At 39.1% G+C, this 24,704-nt stretch overlaps 4 protein-coding genes across 5 annotated transcripts in view; 2 read left to right on the top strand and 2 right to left on the bottom strand.

Annotated features, from left to right (window-relative positions):
- The first annotated feature begins 8,449 nt into the window (after window positions 1–8,449).
- Window positions 8,450–10,965, top strand: LOC134663902 (uncharacterized protein C18orf19 homolog A). The gene is made up of 3 exons (XM_063520444.1): window positions 8,450–8,966; window positions 9,045–9,190; window positions 10,023–10,965. The coding sequence occupies exons 1-3, from the start codon at window positions 8,596–8,598 to the stop codon at window positions 10,247–10,249; spliced, it is 744 nt and encodes a 247-aa protein (XP_063376514.1). The 5' UTR covers window positions 8,450–8,595; the 3' UTR covers window positions 10,250–10,965.
- Window positions 10,951–17,423, bottom strand: LOC134663893 (LIM domain-containing protein jub). Its single transcript, XM_063520430.1, has 6 exons — window positions 15,829–17,423; window positions 15,547–15,716; window positions 15,251–15,313; window positions 14,307–14,472; window positions 13,462–13,602; window positions 10,951–12,881 (listed from the first exon to the last, which is right to left on the bottom strand). The coding sequence occupies exons 1-6, from the start codon at window positions 17,312–17,314 to the stop codon at window positions 12,772–12,774; spliced, it is 2,136 nt and encodes a 711-aa protein (XP_063376500.1). The 5' UTR covers window positions 17,315–17,423; the 3' UTR covers window positions 10,951–12,771.
- Window positions 17,424–17,977: 554 nt separating this feature from the next.
- Window positions 17,978–21,746, top strand: LOC134663910 (DNA-directed RNA polymerase II subunit RPB2). The gene has a single exon (XM_063520453.1). The coding sequence runs from the start codon at window positions 18,141–18,143 to the stop codon at window positions 21,669–21,671; it is 3,531 nt and encodes a 1,176-aa protein (XP_063376523.1). The 5' UTR covers window positions 17,978–18,140; the 3' UTR covers window positions 21,672–21,746.
- Window positions 21,736–24,704, bottom strand: part of LOC134663909 (piezo-type mechanosensitive ion channel component) — an 80,980-nt gene continuing 78,011 nt past the window's right edge. For both annotated transcript variants that reach the window (XM_063520451.1, XM_063520452.1), the window contains 2 exons: window positions 24,218–24,359; window positions 21,736–23,753 (listed from right to left, as the gene is read on the bottom strand). In XM_063520451.1, the coding sequence (XP_063376521.1) occupies window positions 23,601–23,753; window positions 24,218–24,359 (295 nt within the window). In that variant the 3' untranslated portion in view covers window positions 21,736–23,600. The remainder of the gene's footprint in view (window positions 23,754–24,217; window positions 24,360–24,704) is intronic.

The following is a 24,704-nucleotide window of genomic DNA, read 5'->3' on the forward strand; positions in this document are numbered from 1 at the left end:
AACTCTTCAACGACGCATAGTTCACGGTTGGCGATTGTTCCTCTTCGTTATGTTTGTTAAGAAAGTTAAGTTTTTAAGCCACATTTTTGTCAAGCTCGAGTTCTGATGATGGGATCCATGAGGAATCAAGGGAACTCCTCAAATATTAAAGGCATGCGTATAGAGATTTTTGTATTTACATCAGAAAATCAAGCATTTTCATTAAAAACTGTCGCATTTGATGAAGTGGAACTGCTGATGGTGACCAGAACAGAACTCTTCAACGACACATGGTACACGTCTGGTGATAACGAATTTCGATTTTGACTTGGACTGGGACCCGGACTCGGACTCATACCCGGACCCGGACCTGGACACGGATCCAGATTCGGACCCGGACTCGGACCCGGAGTCGGATCCTGACTCGGAACCGGACTCGGATCCGGTCTGGGATCCGGACACGGACACGGACCCGGCCTCGGACCCGGACTCGGACCCAGACTCGGACCCGGACTCGGACCCGGACTCGGACCTGGACTCGGACCCGGGCTCGGACCCGGACTCGGACCCGGACCCGGACTCGGACTCGGACTCGGACCCGGACTCGGACCCGGATCTTGGCCCGGAAAACCACTATGATACCTTAACTAAATAAACCACTATGATTACCTACCATAAAATGTAGGTATAAAGTATGATGATGCCAATATTACTAACCCCTCCCGCTTAAACCCCCGTACACCGCACCGCATGCGCCATTAAGTGGGTTCGGTTAGGTTTGAACTGCGATCCTCACAGAACCGAACAAGGGTTAGGTTAGGTTGAAACTGCGAGCCTTACAGAAACGGAATGCTACTTGAAAAGTGGGTTTGATTAGGTTCGAACTGCGATCCTCACAGAACCGAACTGCTATCTGAGAAGTGGGTTAGGTTAGGCTAGAACTACGACCCTTATGGCTCCTCTACACGATGGGCCAAGGCCGGCCACTCCAAGGGACGCATTTATGCGTTAGAGGAAGCAAGTAATATTGCTATCTCATTCTACCGCAAGGCTGCGTCCCTTGGAGTGGCCGGCGTTGGCCCATCCTGTAGAGGAGCCATTACAGAAGCGAAATGCTAGTAGAAAAGTGGGTGGTTTTACCTCCGTTTCTACATAGTGTACTATCTACAATAATCTTTCACCGGCCCCCAAAGAAGTCGGTTTTTTTTTCTTAAAAATTATTGACCTTCATGTTGTTCAGGCAGTGCTATTGTGTGCGGCCGGCTTTAACTGACGATATAAGCACTGTGGCGCGCTCTGTGCGGAAAAAACGGACAAACTTAACGTACAATGTTAGGGTAAGCGAGCCAACGTCACAATTATTTATGATTTTTGCTCGCTTACCCTATTTTTTTTAAGTTGCTGAGTGCTAGTCAAAAATATCAACTAAGCATGTTACTGCATCTGCTAACAATTTTGTAATATTAAAAATAATTATCACCACTTTTTATTATTACATGCAAATTAGAGCTAGAAACATATTTTTTTTATAAAGTTTTTTTTTTAATGTTGATTAATTTGTTATTTTTATCTTCATAATAAAACATGATGTACTCTAAATAAGTAGTATATACGGAATTCTTAAAGATTTTTGCTCAAAATAACACATTTTTAATTACTTTGTCAAATTTCGATCTCGTCGAGATTAATCTCGATCTCCTCCTAACTCCCTATCTCGATTCAGATTTATCGTGCGAGATCTCGAATCGCCAATCTTGGTGCGAGGTTGCATTCCCTACTTGGTACCTATATACATGAAGATACTTAATAAGTTCATCTAAATGCAGGTTTAAATCATACCGAAATAAATGTGGCTTTTCGTCAGAGAAGTGCCCTTATGCTTCAGGGGCAAAAGGTCCTTATTGCACTTGAAGCAAAAGGACCCTTTTGTATGGAAACCCACAAATATCCAGTCCACAGGATAAATAAAATTGCAGTAAATTTCAATCTACTTTTAAGTAAATTTTGCTGATGTTTCTTGACGCTCGAATAGGGATGCGTGAGTAGGTACAGTGGCGGATTTTCAGTCTTTGCCGCCCTAGGCCCCTGGCCCTGTAGCCGCCCCTTTCTCAGAACCTATCATATTGACTAGGTGCATTTTGAGTTATTTCTTGTTATCATCAGCGAATTTTTTGTCACAATTTACCGGACCTTTTAGAGGGCAAATCCTCCACTTGACTGCGTGAGTAGGTTACTTACCTACTCAAATTTTCCGTTTAAGAAACTTATTTTTTAAGACTAATTTAACATATCAAAATTATATCAAACACTTAGTATCCAATAAGCGTAATGCGTCTTTGCTCTAAACCACACAATTGTGCGAGCGCGCAGAATATTGGAATTGATACTAAATTGGTGTTCATTTTTGTTTCTGAGTGAGATTTTTTTATGATGTAGCTTACATTTGTAAATTGTACATAATCTTTGAATTATACATATACTTGAATATGCGTTAGCAAATTATGCTGCTATGAAGAATTTTTCTGCATATCATGGAAAACAGTACCTAATTAATTCGCGCTATAAGCTGCTACGCAGCGGAGCCTCGGGATTCAGGGGGTTGATGCGTAGCGTAATATGTACCTACATAACGCTAAAATCCGTTCCTGTAGCATTAGCAATGGAAGTATGACATAATAGATAATTTTTGACTTTTTATAGGTTTAGATAATTATAGGTTTATGTGTGATTACTGCACTTTTTTTAAATAATAGGTACTATCTTACAAATGCGTGAAAGTAGAGCCAAGGATTGGTTGATTATTATTTGTATGTCTTTTCCATTTCTCGGGACCATGGGGTCCCGGACCTTTGGGAGGCGTACGTGGGGCCGAAGCCAACAGCGCAGAGGCCCTTTAAGACACTTTAATCTAAAAGCAAGGGATACACATGGCGGATACCATCCCCGAACGCACAATGTGATACATCCGGACATGGTCCCCGCCAGGTGCAAAGACTATTGCAGTGCAGCACTTTTGTGCTGCGATGGGAACTACGGTCATGGGCTATAGATTTGAAAGTTGGATGGACTGGATAATTGGGCTATGGGAGAGACTAGCGGACACCTGCCGTGACAATCAGTCTCAAAATTGTATAAGGCAGGTGGTGACTCGCCAACTCATTGAGTGGGCCCCGCAATGGCCGCACGCACAGTGCGACAACAGGGCAACACTTTGGAGCGGCTGTGAGGTTGTCGAGAGGTGAGTCTGCGGTAGCCAGATCCCGGTATTCCGTTCAGCAGGCCGCCGGCGTTATGACATTTTACACTTCCAACCTGGAGCATAGGTCCCGCTCTTGCGACTCCACTCTGGCCGGCCAATCAAGGCAAGTACAGAGGCGAGGGCCAGATGACAGGGCCCTCTGGAATAGGGGTCCGCGGTGTCGCCACTCACCGTCAGCTCGCCACAAGCTGCCCCCGCGGGGAGTGATTATTATTATTATTGAATTACCTACTTTGGCTTAAGTACTTATTTTCCAAAATGAATAGACACAAAAATATGACAAATAAGGTTTATTTATATTAGATACCTATTAGGTGTTAAGTGCTAATGGCTGATCTTTAGAAGCTATGGCCATTAAATCTAGTGCTATTTGGAATGAAATATCAGTATTGCCTAGTTTAAGTGCATTCTAAAACGATCTATTTTTGCTCAAAGGTTCTATTTCTTCAATGTTAATAGGGTACCTACATAAACAAGGCTAGGATTTCAAAATCTGTTAATAATCAATTGATAATCGGCTATCCCAACGTTACGTGAATTTCGTAATACATTAAATATACAGGGTGTCCCAAGACTATGGGACATCAAGGGAAAGTACCTTAAAATATCGTAGATAGGATATTTTGCCGAAAGAAGACATTATTTTAATTTAAAAAACAATTAAAACTGCATTCATAGATTTTTAAATAATTACATGGTTGAACCGGGATTCGAACCCGGTACACGAGAAAAAATAATCATCCTGTAGTTTTATCATACCGATCGAAAGGGATCATCATAAGGATTATTTTTTTCTAAATAACATAGTGTCAGAAATAAAAGGAAGACCATGAATTTTAACATTTGATGTGAAATTTAGCGAAATAGGTAGGTAATCAAAAGAGTGCGACTTTGTTTTCAACAGAATGGGACTCATTTTGAGCATTTGATAAATATTGATTAATTTTGAATTAAAAATGTTAAAATTCATGGTCTTCCTTTTATTTCTGACACTATGTTATGTAGCAAAAAATAATCCTTATGATGAACCCTTTCGATCGGTATGATAAAACTACTGATTTTTTTTCTCGTGTAGCGGGTTCGAATCCCGGTTCAACCATGTAAGTATTTAAAAATCTATGAATGCAGTTTAATTTGTTTTTTAAATTAAAATAATGTCTTCTTTCAGCAAAATATCCTATCTACGATATTTAAGGTACTTTCCCTTCATGTCCCATAGTCTTGGGACGCCCTGTATAGGTACCAGGATACCATAATACCATAAGGTAATCACGTGGTTTTTGTTTAAGTAGGTACCTACATTATTTTAAAATTCGTTTGAATAGAAATTTATACAGCCACGTATTGTAAAACCATTATAAATGGTGTCATTACGTCAACATCATGTTGGTACAGACAGCAACACTCCCAGCTGTACATCGGTGGACCTTATTACAAAAGGCATAAGGTCCACCGATGTACAGCTGGGAGTGTTGCTGTCTGTACAAAAACCTAATAATTATCCTACTTAAGTCTAAATATTAACCCTAATATTTATGACAATGTATAATAAGTAGGTATGTTATTGTAAATCCATGTCTGGATCATCCTTGAATTATGTAGGTATTTTACAGTACAATATGGTGCTTCTTTACCGCACTAGTGCGATAATTACTACTTGACTTTAAAATCTTGTACGATTCACATGCAAATAGGTATTTCGCAACTCGTATCGATTTAAAACACTCCCATCAGTCGTATTTTAATTTTTAGGCTTCCGTAGCCAAATGTCAAAAAACGGAACCCTTATGGATTCGTCATGTCTGTCTGTGTGTCTGTCCGCCCGTATGTCACAGCCACTTTTTTCCGAAACCATAAGAACTACCTATAGTACAATGAAGTATTTGAAACAAATTAAATTATTTTCCAGGAAATATTATTTATTGATTTATTTTCAGTTTACTACCTATAGTGTTGAAACTTGGTAAGTAGATGTATTCTGTGAACCGCATTAAGATTTTCACAAAATTAGAAAAAAAAAACAATTTTATTTTGGGGGTTCCCATACTTAGAACTGGAACTCAAAAAATTTTAAACTGAATAGGTAGTTTGCGCGAGAGACACTTCCAAAGTGGTAAAATGTGTGCACACTTCCACCGAAAATTGGTTTGAACGAGATCTAAATACTCGTAGTAAGTAGTTTTTTTTAATACGTAATAAATCGTAAACCGCAATTTTATTATGTTACTTGCTGCTACGGAACCCTTCATGGGCGAGTCCGACTCGCACTTGGCCGCTTTTTAATTTATGGCCACTCGCTGCGTTTCCTACTTTTTGCACTTGTATCGTAACATATCTACTATTCTTCGAGACCAACTTGGAGCGCCCTAATTTTTACGTGGTGTGACGTATGGTAATGTGGGATTCTAGTATTGTAACCCACTAAGTCTTCCAGAAAAGATATTTCATAATAGCCGTAATTAACGGCTTTTAATCTCCCATTAGGTATAACTTATTTAAGTAGTGCTCTTTTAGTCGTGTTTTTGGGAATTATGTGTCCCGTAGAAAGGCCTACTCAATGAAATATTAGTGATCTAGGTATTCTAAATAACGAGTCTATATCTATCGACACATATCTCATAATACCCATAATATGTATCTATATATTGGGGTTTAATAATACCTGTGTTTCTATGGTTTATGAGTTAAGAAAGAATAAGGGAGATAGCTGGGTCAGTACTAATTTGTATGTGTAGGACCTAGCTATAGAGGTACCTACATAATTATAATATTTATACTTACTTATGAACTCACGAAAAGAATTGATTTATGTCTGAAATAGCGCAACGTGGGTGGGGTGACCTTAAGGTTAAATTCCGTTTTCGTTATCAATTCTTTTGGAGCTACTGTCTTCACAGGCTGTAGAGTCAGCGTCATACATATAGTATATATTAAGTAGCATCCGAAGTGTTCGGTAAGTACCTACACCATATTATTTGTATGGCGTACCGAACTATATGAACACTTTAGTGCTACCTGTACCTACTATACGACGCTGACTGTACCTAGAGAGCTTATACGTACCTCCGAATGACAGTGGTCTCTATGACAGTTCCTTACAAAGTTTATTTCGGATGGGTTTCATTTATAAAAAAATAATTTATTAAATATTTGTTAACCGTATTTTTATAACTTTAATGTTAGATTTCTAAATAAATTAATGTGTCATAATTCCAAAGAATGACTACAAACATTTTACGTTCCAGTAACCCCTTTTTCCAAAAATCACTACTTTTTTATACTTATTCAGTGTATAATTGGTAGGTATTCATTACATACACCGAGGCAGTGCTGTGCCGTGGCTGTGCCCCTTGGTGTGCTTATATGCATGATCGACAATTTCAACAACCCTGCGGGTTTGATACCCATATTCAGGCTTCGCTAAACTACAAAAGCATTATTAATATAACAAAAGCTCGTTGAAATATACCTAAGTAATCCTAAAAACTTATACAAATACAGAAATACTGTCAGTCTTGTCAGAGTTAGGTACAACTTAATTAAACAATAAATGATCAAACAGCTTGCCGTTTCTTCTTCCTGCTTTGGCCTAACACTTTAAATGCCGAATAGTGTCAGATGTATCAGATATATGTATAGATAGATGGTCAAGCAAATCTTGTCAGTAGAAAAAGGCGCAAAATTCAAATTTTCTATGACATCACCTCACCTCGCGCCTAAATTTTTCAACAAATTTGCCGCCTATTTCTACTGACAAGATCTGCTTGACCAAGTTATATATATGTAGAGAGGGGCGATAAGGTTCTAGGTAAGTAGGTAGGTACATGGTAGGTATATAAGTAAATATGTATTTTGCAAGGGACCGGCAGCTTTTTCAACGCGCGTTAAAAAAGCGTTCGAATGGCACAAATGGATACATGTGTATTTATTCACACGATGGCGGTGGCGCTTTTTATTAAGCGTTGTTGGATTTTCGACTTTAAGCCTTGGCCGTTAAATCGAATTTAGAGCGCGGACATATTCAAGCGCTTTTTTTACGCGCATTGAAAAAGCTGTCGTGCGAATGGGGGCTAAACCTCGGAAAACCTTCAGGAAGTATGCAAAATGCTGTCAAAGCTATAAACACACGGGCGTACCGGACCACGATCTTGGCCCGGTTCGATCATGTGTAGGTTAATCTGCGGTACGTCCGTTAACGACGCAGCTATAAGTGAGAGTGAGAGAGAGATATTTTGACCGAACCAAGGTCGCAGTCCCGTACGCCCGTCTAGGACGTCTTTTAAAATAAAATATACCCATTACCCAGGCAAACCCACTTTATGAGTAAAAAATGGCGCGAAAACGAATTTTCTTTGGGAGAAAGGCCAAGCGCGCACCACGACTTTTTGTCGCGCGATAATTTAGTCGCAGAAATGTAACGTATGTGTTTATATGGCAGTGCGCGCATATGCGACAAAAAAATCGCAGCGATTTAAAAATTGTGATTTGTCACATTTTTCCGCGACTGCTCGCGACGCGATTGTCGCAAAGTGAATCGCAGCATACGGAGTTGTATGGCCCCGCGCGCACTGCGATAATAAAATCGCACCCCGGACCTCAGTCGGCATTTCGCTCACCAAGCGTCAACATATCGGAACCAGCCGGCCTAGCCAAGGTTAAAATCGCTATCGCTTCGACAACGAAAACCAATTTGTCTCTCTATCACACTTCAATACTAGTGCGACAGTGACAGTTGCGTTTCGATCGCTACGGAGCGTAAGCGATCGGCATCTTGGCTACGCGGCCTGCTTCTCCAATAGAGTCACAAGATGAGACGCTAGATGTTGACCGTTTAATTATAGAAATAGAAGGAGATCACCTTTGTGGTATAAATACTCAAAGTCATACAGCGATTGCATATTGTTTCACGACAAGCGACTGGTACGAAATCCATGTCGAGAATGAACAAATCGTCGACTTTTCATCGCAGTGCGCGCAGTGAATTTTCTGCGATAAATTACAGCGCGATTCTAAAATCGTGTCGCAAAAATTAAAATCGTGGTGCGCGCTTGGCATAAAACCTTCTACATTATTTAAATTTAGCGCCTTTTCTACTGACGTAAATGGCGAACCAATCTTTATTAGAAACTACGTCTTCTGAAAATAGGTTAAAAGAACACGTTTTAAAACATGTCTGGAACGATTTACCCGCTACGCAGAACACATGTCATGTTCCGTCAAACTGACAAATTTGACAGAGGCAAAAGTACAGTTTTCAATTTTTCATGCAGTTTTCAACAAGTTTCATAAATTCTTAAAACATTTGTTGTAATTGATTGACTATTATAATGAGCCTATGAGATTTTCACTTTGAAAATATGTCTCATACTCTTAAATTATTTTATAGACAAACACATTGCTTCCTAAATATAACCACACCGGTGAGATGTAGTGCAAACCAATATCCAATCCGGATTTTAGCTAGTGGTATCAGCTATCAAAGTAACCCAGCTTGGAATACATTGAACAGCAGGAAGGGTAATAGTATATCATCGTATCAATTCCGAAATTACGTTAAACCTGTAGGGAGCAATGGCTGTGACACACCCGAGAAACCCACACCCCCAGAAAAACAAGGGCTTTTCCAAAAGTTTAAGGATATGTACAAAAACTACTGGTATGTCTTAGTACCCGTGCACATGGCTACTTCTGCGGTTTGGCTGGGTTCTTTCTATTATACTGTGAGAAGGTAACAAGTAAACAATGAAATTTATTGAATTGTTATGAAATATTTTTCAGTATTTTAAATAAAACTATTATTTTTCAGTGGTGTAGATATAATACCTATGCTAGAAGCAATGGGGATCAGTGAAAAACTGTTAGCGCCATTGAAAAACTCGTCTGCAGGCTATTATGCACTTACTTTTGCTCTGTATAAAATAGCCACACCCCTTCGATATGCTGTCACTGTTGGTAATTATTATAGTTTTTTTACTTACTATTAAGATAGTATAATTTACCTCTTGTATGCCAGAATGCGGCAGATCCACATTCAGTTAGTATTGAATTCAAATTTGTGATGTGTGTGTGTGTGCATTTCAGAATGTGAAAGGTTAATTGAAACTGATCATTATCATACTTAATATTGTAGCTGTTCTTTGTAAAAAATAGCTTAAAACCTAAAATTTATTAAATTTAACCAATCAATTATTGTCACATTGGTGCATGTTTGAGCAAGGCATATAAGTAGGCAATGTAATAATTGCTGCTGCATTTTGCTAATTATCACATATTTCTCTTTTAATTAAAGATAACTTTTGAATGTATTTATATGCATTTAAATGATCCATATCATTATTAATATTGTTATTTATTCAAATATTATCAACCCTTAACAAACTATAATGTTATTAAAGCATGTAAATAAACTTCGTAATTACATTTTACCAGATAATAATAATTAAATATTTTTTTTTATAAAGTATAAATCATTATAATGTTCAATAATGTAGACAAACAGTTAAAATATCAATAATCTTAACAAATGATAAGCGATTTCTCATGACAGATTTAGATTACATTTAGATGTGCTTTCCAAGAGTAAATACCTACTCAAAATACCCAAATCCCTGTAGGGAGATAGTTATAGGTATGCCTATAACATTTGAAGAGTTCGTTAGATTTAACCAGAATCTAAAAGTACAAAACAAACAAGAATTTTTCCAGCTGTCTTTAAGATCCCAGGAAAAATCCCCTCTCATTGAATAAAATGTATTCTTAAATGATAATATTTTCTACATTCAAGGTGGCACAACTCTTGCCATTCGAAAGTTAACAGCACTGGGCTGGATAAAACCAGTGCCATCAAGACAGCAATTCAAGGTGATGCTGCAAGAAAGAAAGGAAGACTTGCAGGACCGGTTCAATGAGAGTAAGGCCGCCTACCGTCTGAAGGGAACAAAGGTTATGGATGAAATGCGACGATATAAGACCGAAATACGAAACATGAAGAGTAAAGTCAAGAAAATGTGAGACTAACAAAATATAAAATTAGTTTAGTGAGTTAGTGCTTGGCCAAGCCTTAAAGGTTCAAGCAGTTAAACCTAATACTCTTTACATATTGTTAGGTGACAACCAAAACTCACTAATTACTACCACATGGTCACAGTCATAGTGAAAAAAAGTAGGTAGGTACATAGTACCCAAACAAGGTTGTTTTTTGTAACTAGTGTCATTACACAGTTTTGGATGTCACCTGACAATATAGTAGATTTTGACATTTAAGACTCAGCTGAGACCTAACTTGCTAGGTAAAAGGCAATGACTAAATCTTCATCATAAGCAAGTAGTTGTTGTATGAGAAAGTGTTTACACTTCTGTGATGCACAATGTAAATTACAAGTAATGTTCTTGAATTTCTATTTTACAATTATATTTTGATTGAGTGTCTACTCTGAAGATTAGTTTAGCAGGAGTTGACACTAAAAATTCGTGATATTATTTGTGGGTAATTGTCCATTATAAGGCAATAGGAATTTCATAGAAATTCTAAGGAAAATAACTAAAAGGAAAATATTTTTATGAATTTCACTGTTACTATATTATATATGGGCCAAAGCAGAGTGGCGAGTGTAAAAGGTTACTTATAAAATAGGATCCTTTTAAATAATTAAACAATTTATTAAATTTTGAATGATTTATTGTTTAAATATTATTATTTAAATATTAAAAAGTTATGCCTTAACAAACCATCTTTATTTTGTGTAAAAGGGCTAAATAATCACATTTTTCCTCAGCAATATGTACAGATTATAAAACAATCTAAAATTAAGTACACAACAAGACAGCACGGAACTGGAATGTATAGGAGCGCCATCATGAATGTATGGAGATGACATTGAATTTACCATTTAATTTCATTGCCACAGACCGGAGTTCATCACCAGGTGTGCTGTCATATGGCGTTTTATTTAAAACGTAATAAATGCATAGCAACGTTCGTGGCACTTTTCCATTGAATGGCATTGTTAACCATTAGCAATCTGTGTCATCAAGTCATTATATTGCATAAAGAATTAAGACTTTAAAATATAAATATGAATGGCATGATAATAGTCAATTTTAGTGTACAACAGCAATTCACTTGTCGTTCGCAGTGTAGTAGAGACATATCTACTCAAAAGAATCAGAGCAGTAAATCTATTGGATATCACATCTATAACAGGCTTGTGCCACTGTTGCTCCAACTAATCACATACAATTACATATACTTACATATGAAATATGGAATAGATTAGCCTATTTGCTGACTTATAATTATAACAGACTGCATTACATTTTCGTAATATTTATTGAGTTAAATCGCGTTTTGTATATATGAACATCTAATACTTCGTTTCTGTCAACATTTTTATCACCATTAACTTAAGCCTATGTACTAATATAAATCAATTCAATATCAAGTGGAACATATGCCGTAATTATTATTTGAGCCTTTTAATAGGTATAATGTATCATATACATCGAGTCTTTCGTTACTTTTTACAGCAGAGAGAGCATAATAATATAAAAACTGTACTACTTATGAATACTTTTGTAAAAAACATTCTTCATGGCCAACTGCCAGATTATAAACAAATGCATACAAATATTACCAAGCTGCGCATATTAGTCTTAAATTAGCATCAAACATTGTTTTGATCGCTTACGGCTCAGAACTGGATATTGATATATTTTCTTTACTTACAGTAAACCCTAAAATTTCATATGAACATACAGCAACTAAGATCTAAAAACTTAACAAAGGCAATAGACAACAAGTTTTAGCCATTATGCATTATAGTTAGAGTCTATCTAATCTTCTTTTCATGAATCCCGATATGATTATTTGTAGGTAGGTATTCTAATGCAGGTATAAAAACGTTTGTATAGAATTACCGAATAACTTCGAATGAACCGCAATGTCCAGTTATATATCCAATCCAATTGACGTCAACGACGTTTATATCTACTGGAATGGTTCCAGATAGGTATATGTTTGTCAAGGCATGCAGACAGATCAGCTTCGGTTTGGACATTACGATAAATCGTTGTGGAAGGAACTACTTATAGCATGTAGCACACCATCAAATAAAAACATGGGACATATAGTCTGGCACACCCAGTTTGTCAGTGGAAAAAGGCGGCAAAGTTAAAAAATGTCGGTACGAAGGGTTGTCCTCCCATGGAACATTTTAATTTCGCGCCTTTTTCCACTGACAAACTGGGTGTGCCAGAGTATACGTGATAACTAATATAAGGGGAAAGTTAACATCCGGCTATCTAGAATCGTTACACGTTGCGCCAAGGTCTGTCGGACAGTTTTTTGATGGCTGTAGAAACTATTATCTGGGTACGTGACAGTAACGCCACTCGGCTCCATTAGGTATTTGTAAGTTGAAATTTGAGCCCACATGTTACAGTTTTGCAGTCGCGCCCAGTGCTCAAAAGTATTCCGCTTTTTGTGAGATAGAGACATGCTTTAGAGCCCTCGTGTGTTTTCCATCGCTGTGTGTTTATCCCATGTACTGGTAGGAGGCGGGCGACAGGTGCGGCGCGGGCGGCTGGCCGGGGCCCGAGGCGGCGCCGATGGTGGCGAGGTGGCACGAGCGGCACATCAGCTTGCCTGCAACAACAACCACACTCTGAGGATTGCTCATACGACAACTGAGGGACTTTCTCATTAATTGCTCGACCAAAATAATTTTCGTGGAAAGAATTTACTAAGCTTTATTTTCTAAAACCGAGTAAAAAGGCTGAGACATACGGACAGACAGACGGACGTAACTATACGGGTTCCGTTTCTGCCATGTTGGCTTTGGAACCCTAGAAAAAAAAGTCTAGTACCTTGAATTAAAAAACGGCACTCGTTCCTAAGAAGAAATTTTGCTAATCTGATTTTCCCATACTGTTTCATATGGATTAACCCCTTAAGTCTCACGAACGTGTTATCACAATTCGATCCTAAATTTTAAACCCCAAGGTTAATTAGGCAAATTATACCCAGGGGACTTGGGTTAAAGCCCCTTTAGACATACTGACCGGATGGATGAATGGATTGTGTGAAAGAGGATATAAGAGAGAAAGGAGTGCTGAGCTGCTGAGGCGACGAAAGACAGAGTTGAATGGAAGAGAAAAACATGTCGTGCCGACCCCACATAACGTGGGAGAAGGGCAGGGAAACGAAGGAATAGAGATATACTGACCGGCGAGCGGATAGCATCGCTTGTCGGGCTCGTCGGTGAGCTGCATGCCGCACACGCAGCACATGTAGCAGTCCACGTGGAAGTCGCGGTCCATGGACACCACGCGCACCGTCTCGTCCGTGCCCTCCACTGGGGTTATGCCTGCAACGGAACAACAGTTCAGCTTTGTGCTTCTAGCCTCTAGACTCTATCAATTAGGAATGGCACCCCCAATTTTATCATTTCATAAGTAAATAAATGAGAAAAGTAAATCATTGGGTAATGACTGCAGTTTAGTGTACCGTTTTATATCAATAGCAAAATTGTGATATCACTGAAATAGCAGATGTGTTGTGTTGTATGTACCTAATTGCATTTTAAAGTGGGTGAGGTAGATACAGTCGACAATAAGACATGTTTAAAAAAGTTACATGTAAGATTACGTGATTATCAAACCATCTGATTGACATTGCGATAGGTAGCATTAATATTCTTTGACAAACATAATGTTATCTTGACATTTTATCACGAACCTTTTGAAAGAGATTGATCTCGTAGAGCATGTTACGCGTCTACAGATAGATCAGAGATCAGGGGCATATTTATATTTATATGTTTTCAAATAATAGATAAGAACTATCGCCCGTAGTATTTTTTTTAAACTAGTCGTTTTGGTGTATGAATAGATTCGTTTTGAAGTTAGTAAGAGTTTTGAAGTTCAGTAACTCGAGTTAGCAGCAGAAAGTCCGCAGCTAGCGATGCGGACGCTGGGGCGGTGTGCGGTGGTAGTCGTTGACGCAGTAGATCTTGCTGTCCACGTCCACGGTGAAGGCCGTCACACTCTACACAACAGGAAGATGAGTTACCTTTCCCGCAGCTGGCGCACTTGGGTGCGAACATGCGGTGGTAGTCGTTGACGCAGTAGATCTTGTTGTCCACGTCCACGGTGAAGGGCACGCCGTCGAGACACTCGTTGCAGACGCAGCAGCGGAAACAGCCCGGGTGGTATGACTTGCCCATTGCTTGCAGGATCTTAAAACAATGAATAATTGAAATCATATCCATAATTATTATTATTTTTTGCTTTGAACTATAATCTACTGTAACAGTACATAATTATGTGATATTGTGTTGTTTAAATGTATAATTTTATTGTTTGGCTCACTGTATTAAGGGCTAAAAGCCTGAAATAAACGATATTTAATTATCTCTTAGGGGTCATCCATTAATTACGTCACACGTTTAGGGGGTGGGAGGGGGTCAAGAAAATGTGACATGTTGTGATATGGGGGAGGGGGGAGTTACAAACATTGTGACGTCATTTTAACTTCATCACTATCAGTACCTAACCAAAAATGAATTTATATTTTTTTATTCCCTGTACATTTAAATAATGAGGTTTTGGAAGTAGACAATTTTCGTTCCTAATTGGTTTTGTGTTATAAAATTACTAATATTTCTTTTACCAAAAATTTTATTTATTAAATAATAATGCCGAGTTAGTACTCGTATTGCCGATTTCGTTGAAAACAAAATTGCCTAATATGTGACGTCACACCAGGTGGGGAGGGATTTGCAAAATGTGACCAAGTTTAATGGATGATCCCTTAGTTAGATTAAGTTCTTTTACCAACAATGTAAAATATTTCGAAATTACTAAATAATGTCCTATTTTGGTTGTTATTTTATATATACAGTTGGCCTCATGGGTTATGCACGAAATCTAAAGAGCTAAACTAGCTTGTGCAATATGGAAGAGTGACCACCACTACAAAATTTGTTTTAACCTCTTTTTAATACTTTTACTTACCAATTCCATGATCAAGTGGCCGCATATTGCACATTTTTCTGCAGTCTGTTGGAATCCAGAATACTAAAAGAAATAGAAAATGATGACAAATAAATTAGCATTGCTGAACAAAGGTACACAATACACAAACTTCGCAATAAGAGGATTATCCGAAATATCTAAATACAAAATGATTTGTTTAGGACTCAGTTGAATATGAATCTAACCGAATCACTGCATTATATGCCTGTGCAGTGGCAGCATCTAAAGACAACTTACTTTTTTATATTTCACATTTTGACCATAAAGTGTATTACCAAGTAGTCCTCCTCACAGTACACCTTGCCATGCACGTTGTAGAAGTCTTTCCCGCGCAGCGCGCGTCCGCACGAGCAGCAGATGAAACAGTTGGTGTGGTACAGGTTGCCCATGGCTTGGCACGCCTGTCCGGCGCCCGTCACACCAGTGCCACATGTGTGGCAGATGCCTGCAACACAATATTGATATTTTTAAAAAGTTAGACAAATAATTAATAAAGTAAAATACTTGTAGGTATTGTAGGTTCTAAACTCAATAATGTGGGTCCAAGTAATCCTCACCAAAGTATTCTCCTTCCTCATCTTGCCTTTCCATTTCTTCTTCAAGCTGTCTTGTGAGCTCCTCAATCTTGCGTTGCGCCTCACTGGGCCCAGCAGGGCGAGGTGGTGTGATGCTATATGGCAGCAAACTCTTTCCGCGTCCACCTGAACCGCGTGAGCCACCCGACACACCAGACACACCTGATACTGAACTCGGTGTTGGACTTGGTGCTGGTGATGCTGCCGGTGAGCACAAAGATGGCAGACCTGACACCAAGTTCCGAGATCCTAGAGATTCCGAGCCAGATGACATGTTATCTCTTGTTGTGGGAACTGTTGTAGCAGGGGAACCTCCACTCATGCACACATAGTCTGAAGCATTGGCATCATCCACTATCTGCATCCGATTAACTGGTGGTGGCTTTGCAAATCCACCATTTATAGCTGGTGGCTTGTCAATTCCTGGATTAGGCTTTGAGTGATAAAACTTGGGGTTTTGTTGAACTTCAGTAGCAGAATAAGCCTTAGGCCTTTGAGCACTTGGGGCTATTGAGGCATAAATAGCAGTTGATGGAACAACTTTACTGTCAAAACTGGAAGCACTGCCATTCTTAAGAAGAGCTGTGACATCTGTGTACTTAGGTGGAGCTGATTTCATAACTGTATAATCACTGCTAGAGCTGTCTTGGGAGGAATTATATGGAGGCGGTGGAGGAGTTTTTTCTGATATGCCTTTGTCATTCATTAACAACTGTGAAATGCTTCTGTTGGATGCAGTATTAGGCACTTGTGGCCCTGGCATTGATCCTTGCTGCACAAAACGTTGCTCATTCTTCTGAAGTGGTTTATATTCGTTTTTCTTATCACCATCTGAACAAAGCATATTTTCGTAGACAGTAGGGTTATGTTTAGGCTTAGCGTTGACAGGTACTTGCGGTTGAGCCTTGCTGTAGCGCGTGTCGTAGTAGCCGTCGGACACGGGCGGCGGCGGCGGCGGCGGCGCGCCCGCCTGGTACAACTGGTGGAAGTACGGCGGCTGCTGGGATCGCTGTTCACCGTAGTATTCAATGTTTTCATACACCGGAGGTGGAAACTGGGAATTTGGGTTTGCAGGAATCTCGTACAGATCCTCAGTTTGGTAACTGAGCGACCTCTGCGACTTACTATCGATGGATCGTGTTGGGCTCGCGGGGAGTGCCGCCGTGTTTATATCGCGTTTGTTGATCGACGCTATCGTTTCTACACGCTTTGGAGTCGCGAACTTTGAAGCTGCTATCACATTTGAACGTTCGTAAAAACTATAATCCTGTCTATTTGTCTGGGTGTTGTCCAAAACGAAGCTTTCGATCGCTCCCACAGGCCGAGCCTTAGCGAGAGAGTTTGTTTTCGATGTTGCAGCCCCGTGCGCTTGCTCAGTGCCGTCCTCATCTTTGTTGGATAATTTCAAATCTTGTAGTCCTAGGATGCACCGCTGATCTTCAAAGTTATTTCTTCTAGAAGAATCCATTATTTATATAAATGCCAATCGTTAAAACTGCCTAAATAATGATTAACAGTTCATTTAGATAAATGTGAATCATAATCTTTTGCAAAGAAACCTCAAACAAAACATCAAATCGGATTGTATAAAGGTCGTTCCACACAACGCTATTAATGCTGCCCTTTTGTGTCCGGGTCCGTGGAGGACATTAAGACCGAATCCAAAGCAAATCCAAAGGTAATATGATATAAATTGTACCTCATTCGACAAATATATTAAATTTAGGATATGTGTACTAACTTAGAGCTAAAATCAAGTAAAATAAACGTTTTGTTAAAATTCACATCAATATCTTACGGCTGGCTGCATGTCTGATGTTCAAAGTCACTCGAATATAAAAGTAATAAATGTCAGAAAAATGTTACCATAAATTTACGTTTTAATACAATTAGGTAAAAATATAGAAAAATCTAAGCCTAATTATTTTTGATTTAGACGTTTTTCGTAAAAAAAAGTAGTTGGAAGACATGTGTAAATTTAATATATATTTATTATAGTTTGGACTTTGATTCTTTTACCCTTTTCTGGAAGCGTTAGGCAAAATAATAATAAGTAGAGTGAATTTGATTTAGCAAAAGGGCAACAATAACTCTTACCGCAACAACGCAACGCGTCATTTCATTTCCCTCGGCTAATGGCCGGTGGTATATAGCACATTGTAACACAAGCAAGTAAAACGCACTATACGTTATTCCTTTATTTCATAACAAGGGATAACTGCGTATCCACGCAGTTTTCCCTTTACAAGCTTTGGTTTCAAACTATAAACAAACTGTAACGGCAAGCCATCAAAATGTACGACACAGAAGATGATCAGTATGAGGAGGAAGACGTTGAAGAAATTTCGTCTGAACTCTGGCAGGAAGCCTGCTGGATTGTCATCAACGCATACTTTGATGAAAAAGGTTTAGTACGTCAACAATTGGATAGTTTTGATGAGTTTATTCAGATGTCAGTGCAGCGCATCGTAGAGGATTCGCCACCAATAGAGTTACAAGCTGAAGCACAACATTCCTCGGGAGAAATAGAGGTACCACCAAAATACCTTTTGAAATTCGATCAAATTTACCTCTCCAAACCTACTCATTGGGAAAAAGATGGTGCTCCATCACCTATGATGCCAAATGAAGCTCGACTTCGTAATCTGACCTATTCTGCTCCACTATATGTTGACATAACTAAAACCATTGTAAAAGAAAATGAGGATCCCATTGAGACTCAACATCAGAAAACATTCATTGGTAAAATTCCTATTATGCTGAGATCTACATATTGCTTACTTAGCAATCTAACTGACAGAGATTTGACCGAGTTGAATGAATGCCCTCTTGACCCAGGTGGCTATTTTATAATTAACGGTTCAGAAAAGGTCTTGATAGCCCAGGAGAAAATGGCAACAAATACAGTATATGTGTTTAGCATGAAAGATGGAAAGTATGCCTACAAAACCGAAATAAGATCATGCTTAGAGCACAGTTCCAGGCCTACATCCACTCTTTGGGTGAATATGATGGCTCGAGGTGGTCAGAGCATCAAAAAATCTGCTATTGGTCAGAGGATTATTGCCATTGTGCCTTATATCAAACAAGAAATTCCAATCATGATTGTATTTAGGGCTCTTGGATTTGTTGCAGACAGAGACATTCTTGAACACATTATCTATGACTTTGATGATCCTGAAATGATGGAGATGGTTAAACCATCACTTGATGAAGCTTTTGTAATCCAAGAACAGGGTGTTGCACTCAATTTTATTGGATCTAGAGGTGCCCGACCTGGTGTTACTAAAGAGAAGCGTATTAAATATGCTAGAGAAATCTTACAAAAAGAAATGTTGCCTCACGTTGGCGTTTCTGATTTTTGTGAAACCAAAAAAGCATATTTTCTGGGTTACATGGTACACAGACTGTTACTTGCAGCTCTTGGACGGCGAGAATTGGATGACAGAGATCATTATGGAAATAAGAGATTAGACTTAGCTGGGCCACTGCTAGCTTTCTTATTCAGAGGTCTATTCAAAAACTTGTTGAAGGAAGTTCGCATGTATGCTCAAAAGTTCATTGACAGAGGAAAAGACTTCAATCTGGAGCTGGCTATCAAAACGAAAATAATAACAGATGGGCTTAGATACTCACTTGCTACTGGCAACTGGGGAGACCAGAAGAAAGCTCATCAAGCTAGAGCTGGAGTGTCTCAGGTGTTGAATAGATTGACCTTTGCTTCAACACTCTCACATTTGCGGCGTGTGAACTCGCCAATCGGACGTGACGGCAAGTTGGCGAAACCTCGTCAGTTGCATAATACTCTATGGGGAATGATATGTCCTGCTGAAACTCCAGAGGGAGCTGCTGTAGGCCTTGTAAAGAACCTGGCTTTAATGGCTTACATTTCTGTAGGAAGTCAACCTTCTCCCATTCTAGAGTTCTTGGAAGAATGGTCCATGGAAAACTTGGAAGAAATTGCTCCATCAGCCATAGCCGATGCAACTAAGATATTCGTAAACGGGTGCTGGGTAGGTATTCACCGTGATCCTGAACAGTTGATGGCTACATTGCGTAAGCTTAGACGCCAAATGGATATCATTGTTTCTGAAGTAAGCATGATTCGCGATATTAGAGACAGAGAAATACGAATCTACACTGATGCTGGCAGAATTTGCCGTCCATTATTGATTGTCGAAAATGGAGCATTATTATTGAAGAAAAAGCACATTGACAGTCTTAAAGAAAGAGATTATAATAATTATGGATGGCAGAATTTGGTAGCTAGTGGTGTTGTTGAATACATCGACACTTTGGAGGAGGAAACAGTAATGATAGCAATGAGCCCTGATGACTTGGCACAAATAAAAGAGTATGCCTATTGTTCTACATACACCCATTGCGAGATTCATCCTGCTATGATATTGGGAGTGTGTGCTTCAATTATTCCATTCCCTGATCACAACCAAAGTCCCAGAAACACATACCAAAGTGCTATGGGTAAACAAGCTATGGGAGTTTACATCACGAACTTCCATGTCCGGATGGATACTCTCGCCCATGTGCTGTATTATCCTCATAAACCACTGGTAACAACAAGGTCCATGGAGTACTTGAGATTCAGAGAACTACCAGCTGGCATCAATTCAATTGTAGCTATTCTGTGCTACACTGGTTACAATCAGGAAGACAGTGTCATCTTAAATGCATCTGCTGTGGAAAGAGGCTTCTTCCGATCAGTTTTCTACCGTTCCTATAAAGACTCTGAATCGAAACGTATTGGCGATCAAGAAGAACAGTTTGAAAAGCCAACTAGACAGACCTGCCAGGGCATGAGGAATGCTTTGTATGACAAATTAGATGAGGATGGAATCATTGCCCCCGGTATTCGTGTCTCTGGCGATGACGTGGTAATAGGCAAAACGATAACTTTACCTGAAAATGATGATGAACTGGAAGGAACCACGAAACGCTATACAAAGCGTGACGCATCAACCTTCTTACGTAACAGTGAGACCGGTATCGTAGATCAAGTCATGTTGACGTTAAATAGCGAAGGCTACAAGTTCTGCAAAATTCGCGTAAGATCCGTCCGAATCCCACAAATCGGAGACAAATTTGCTTCACGTCACGGTCAAAAGGGTACTTGTGGAATTCAATACAGACAAGAGGACATGCCTTTCACCTGCGAAGGGTTGACCCCCGACATTATTATTAACCCCCATGCCATCCCGTCTCGTATGACAATTGGTCACTTGATCGAGTGTATTCAAGGAAAGGTATCTTCAAACAAAGGCGAAATTGGTGATGCCACACCATTTAATGACGCTGTAAACGTGCAGAAAATCTCGTCCCTTTTGCAGGAATATGGCTACCATCTGCGAGGGAATGAAGTCATGTACAATGGCCATACTGGGAGAAAAATAAATGCCCAAGTCTTCTTAGGGCCCACTTATTATCAGCGCCTCAAGCATATGGTAGACGACAAAATTCACTCCAGAGCGAGAGGACCCGTGCAGATTCTAGTACGACAGCCTATGGAGGGCAGAGCCAGAGACGGTGGCTTGCGTTTCGGAGAAATGGAACGTGATTGTCAAATTGCTCACGGTGCAGCGCAATTCTTGCGTGAACGTCTTTTCGAGGTATCAGATCCCTATCGTATTCACGTCTGCAACTTCTGTGGTTTGATCGCCATAGCCAACTTACGTAACAATACATTTGAATGCAAAGGCTGTAAGAACAAGACGCAGATATCGCAAATTCGTCTGCCATACGCTGCTAAGTTACTGTTCCAAGAACTCATGTCAATGAACATTGCCCCTAGATTGATGGTCGTCAACTAGACATAAGTGGTTTATTTAATGTAAGACATAACTTTGTAATGGTTTGGTAATTAATAAAACAATATTTCAAAGTTTTATTCTAGTTTTATTATCACAAATCGACAACATTTAAATGCATCTTACTTAACACAACAATATAAAAGTGGACAATACTCCTAGAATTTCTAAATAACTACCGTTGCGTGGAGCCATTTGGAACTTGGAACTTAAAGCTCAAAGTTATTAGTTTGAATACAAATTGCAATAGTTAGGACATGATTCATTCATACCGTAGGTACCTATATAAATATTTGTAGTGATATTCTGATGGTATAAGGCATACGGGATCCATGGTTAAAATAGCTCTACGCGAAGGTATTTACAATAATTACATACTATAAGTACAGTATCAAAGTAAGATCCTGAGGTATATTTTGTATATATTAATTCATGGAAGTGTGTGATTTTTATCATCATAATTTGTCAATACTAAAATACGAAACAAGTAACAAAAATACAAATATGTTAGAATTAACATATTATAATCTATTTCGCAGGCTAAGCAGAAAAATCTCCAGGTAGCCCTTACTTTGGTTAGTCAATATAATAAATAGACGTAGTTTGCTCTTATATACAGTAACTATAACAAATCCAACACCATAATTGCGAAACCAAACTGACTCATCGCAATAGGTAAGTACCTAAAATTCTAGTTTCCATGCCAAAAAAACATGCACAACACTTTGAATGTCTCGCAATTAGGTTGTAAATAATACCACAGATTGTCATACAACGGGTACGATAAATAAATAAAAAGTGAGCAATATTTATAACAAAACAAGCGAAAGATAATAATAACAAAATTTACAGTTAACACCAACATTTTAAATGCTAAAGGAAACACTAGCAATTTACAGAGAGCTTATTCTTTCGGTAGGTACTAAGTATAATGCATGAAAATAAGCTGAAGCTATCTTATGTGTATTTTACAGAATCCTTGTGTCAAAATAATGTAGAAGAGAGAAGAGATTATTTAGAATCCAAAAGTATACCTAGGTTCTTTTGATAGTAAACAAGTGACTATCACGAACCAACGACCACCACAACAAGATTGTGTTACTTTGGGTGCAACAACTAAAGCGACCTAAGTAGGTATTTAGAGTGAATTTACATAGTAGGTAGATATAAAACAGTTTCGAGTTTCATCTACTCACTCATCGTGTCAAGTACAGCAGTTACTCTTATATAAGTTACGCTGTACAACTTATGCATCTAAACACATGTAATAATACATAACTGCATTGACAAGTAAAATTAAAATTATGGAAACTTTTAAGCGTAGTTATATTGAAAGTTTTAAAATATTGTTCATAATAAAGTGTGGACGTAATAGTTAAAATGTTAAGTGAATTCGTTGATTTTCATAGTTGTTATAAGGACGACTAGAACAAATTAGGAGATTTAGGAGACACGAATTGACCATCACTAAACCTTCAACGATAGCCTATAACCTACGAAACACTGCGGTTACTGGTATTTCAGGATAAAATTTCCTTGCAAATGTAAAGCCCCCTCCAGACTATGCGCGTGAATCGCGGGCGAAGCCGCGAACGCGAGTGTGGAGTCGATTTCGCTGTCTGCGAAAATCGACGCCACACTTGCGTTCGCGTAAGGCTTAAGGTTTTCTCACGACGTGTCGCCTTTATAGAAAAGCTAGTAGTCAGCGTGAAAATTAAATTGCCCAATCTGGTATTTAGTTTTATCGGTATAGCCGTTACGGGCGCCATAGTACCTACTGTGGCAAGACGTGCAACTTTCAAACAGAAGGGAATCATTTTACATCGAGATTCACAGAACTCTTACGTTGATAACATTTGACAATTACTACCAGCTGTGGACCTTATGCCATTATAATAAGGATTAAGAACGAACGGTCAGTTGTCCGTGCCTTCAGTTCCTTGGGAGCGGCGGAAGCGCGCGCTGCTCGTCGGCGTCCTCGTCCTTGGGCCGGCTCCACTTGATCATGGTCTCCGGCGACCGGTACAGGAACACTAGTTTCGCGAATAGGTCCTCCTCGAGCGCCAGTTCCAAGGCTTCTCGGACCTGAATACAGTTTGTTAAGGGTTATATTTATGAACCAGATTAACTGTAACATACTTGAACCGAGTGCCAGTTTAGTATGCACGTCAAAATTACCCTTAGACTAACTTTCATCCGATCTAAAAACTTCTCACTACTCTATAAAGCATAGAAGTAGCAGTGCGTCTAAAACATTTGCAGGGTAACCGAAACCAATTTGGCTTTCCATTTCTTCATGAGCCGTAATAAAATTACTTAACAGGCTAAACTTAAAAACAAGCCGGTAAGAATTGTACTTGCAGCATTGGCGAGTTTTGTAGCAATAGATAACTTGTTGGACCAGACCAAGACTCAGAGCAGGAATGGCTTGCTCTTCGCCCTTAAGCCTCTTCAAATACTTGGCCTTATCACCCTAGCACACACAGTCCAAAGTAGACTGGTACGAAATCATACGTCAATTTGAGACTGAACAGCTGTAGTGTATTTACCAAGTAGATGTCCAGACAGAGCTGCAGCACCCTGTCGGCGTTGGGCAGGTCGTCGAACATGATCTTGGTGTAAATGCCGGAGAAGAAGCCGCGCAGCAGCCGCGACGCCAGGAACACGAACGTTGTGTACAGACCGATGATCCTGATGGTGGATAATTGTATGTTAAGTCAGAATATTCTAAACTAACATCAGAAATGCTCCAAATGCATAATAATGGATTGTTGCTAATAGTTCTCGGTAGTTATATTGTACTCGTGTGTCTGGGCTAGCCATGGTAGTATATACAATAATGAAAACGCACAATCAGAAACAACGTGTTATGCTGTCGTAAGTCGTATTTAACTGGGTCATAGAAAATTGAATTTTATTCAGCATTTAATAGGGTTTATCTTTGTATGAATTACGTAGCTTAAGGCGACGAAACATGGAGCGTAGCACACGCTTCATGTTTCGTAGGCCTAAGCTAGGTAACTCATGCAAAGATAA

Source organism: Cydia fagiglandana, chromosome 4, assembly GCF_963556715.1.
Source record: "Cydia fagiglandana chromosome 4, ilCydFagi1.1, whole genome shotgun sequence".
NCBI lineage: Eukaryota > Metazoa > Arthropoda > Insecta > Lepidoptera > Tortricidae > Cydia > Cydia fagiglandana.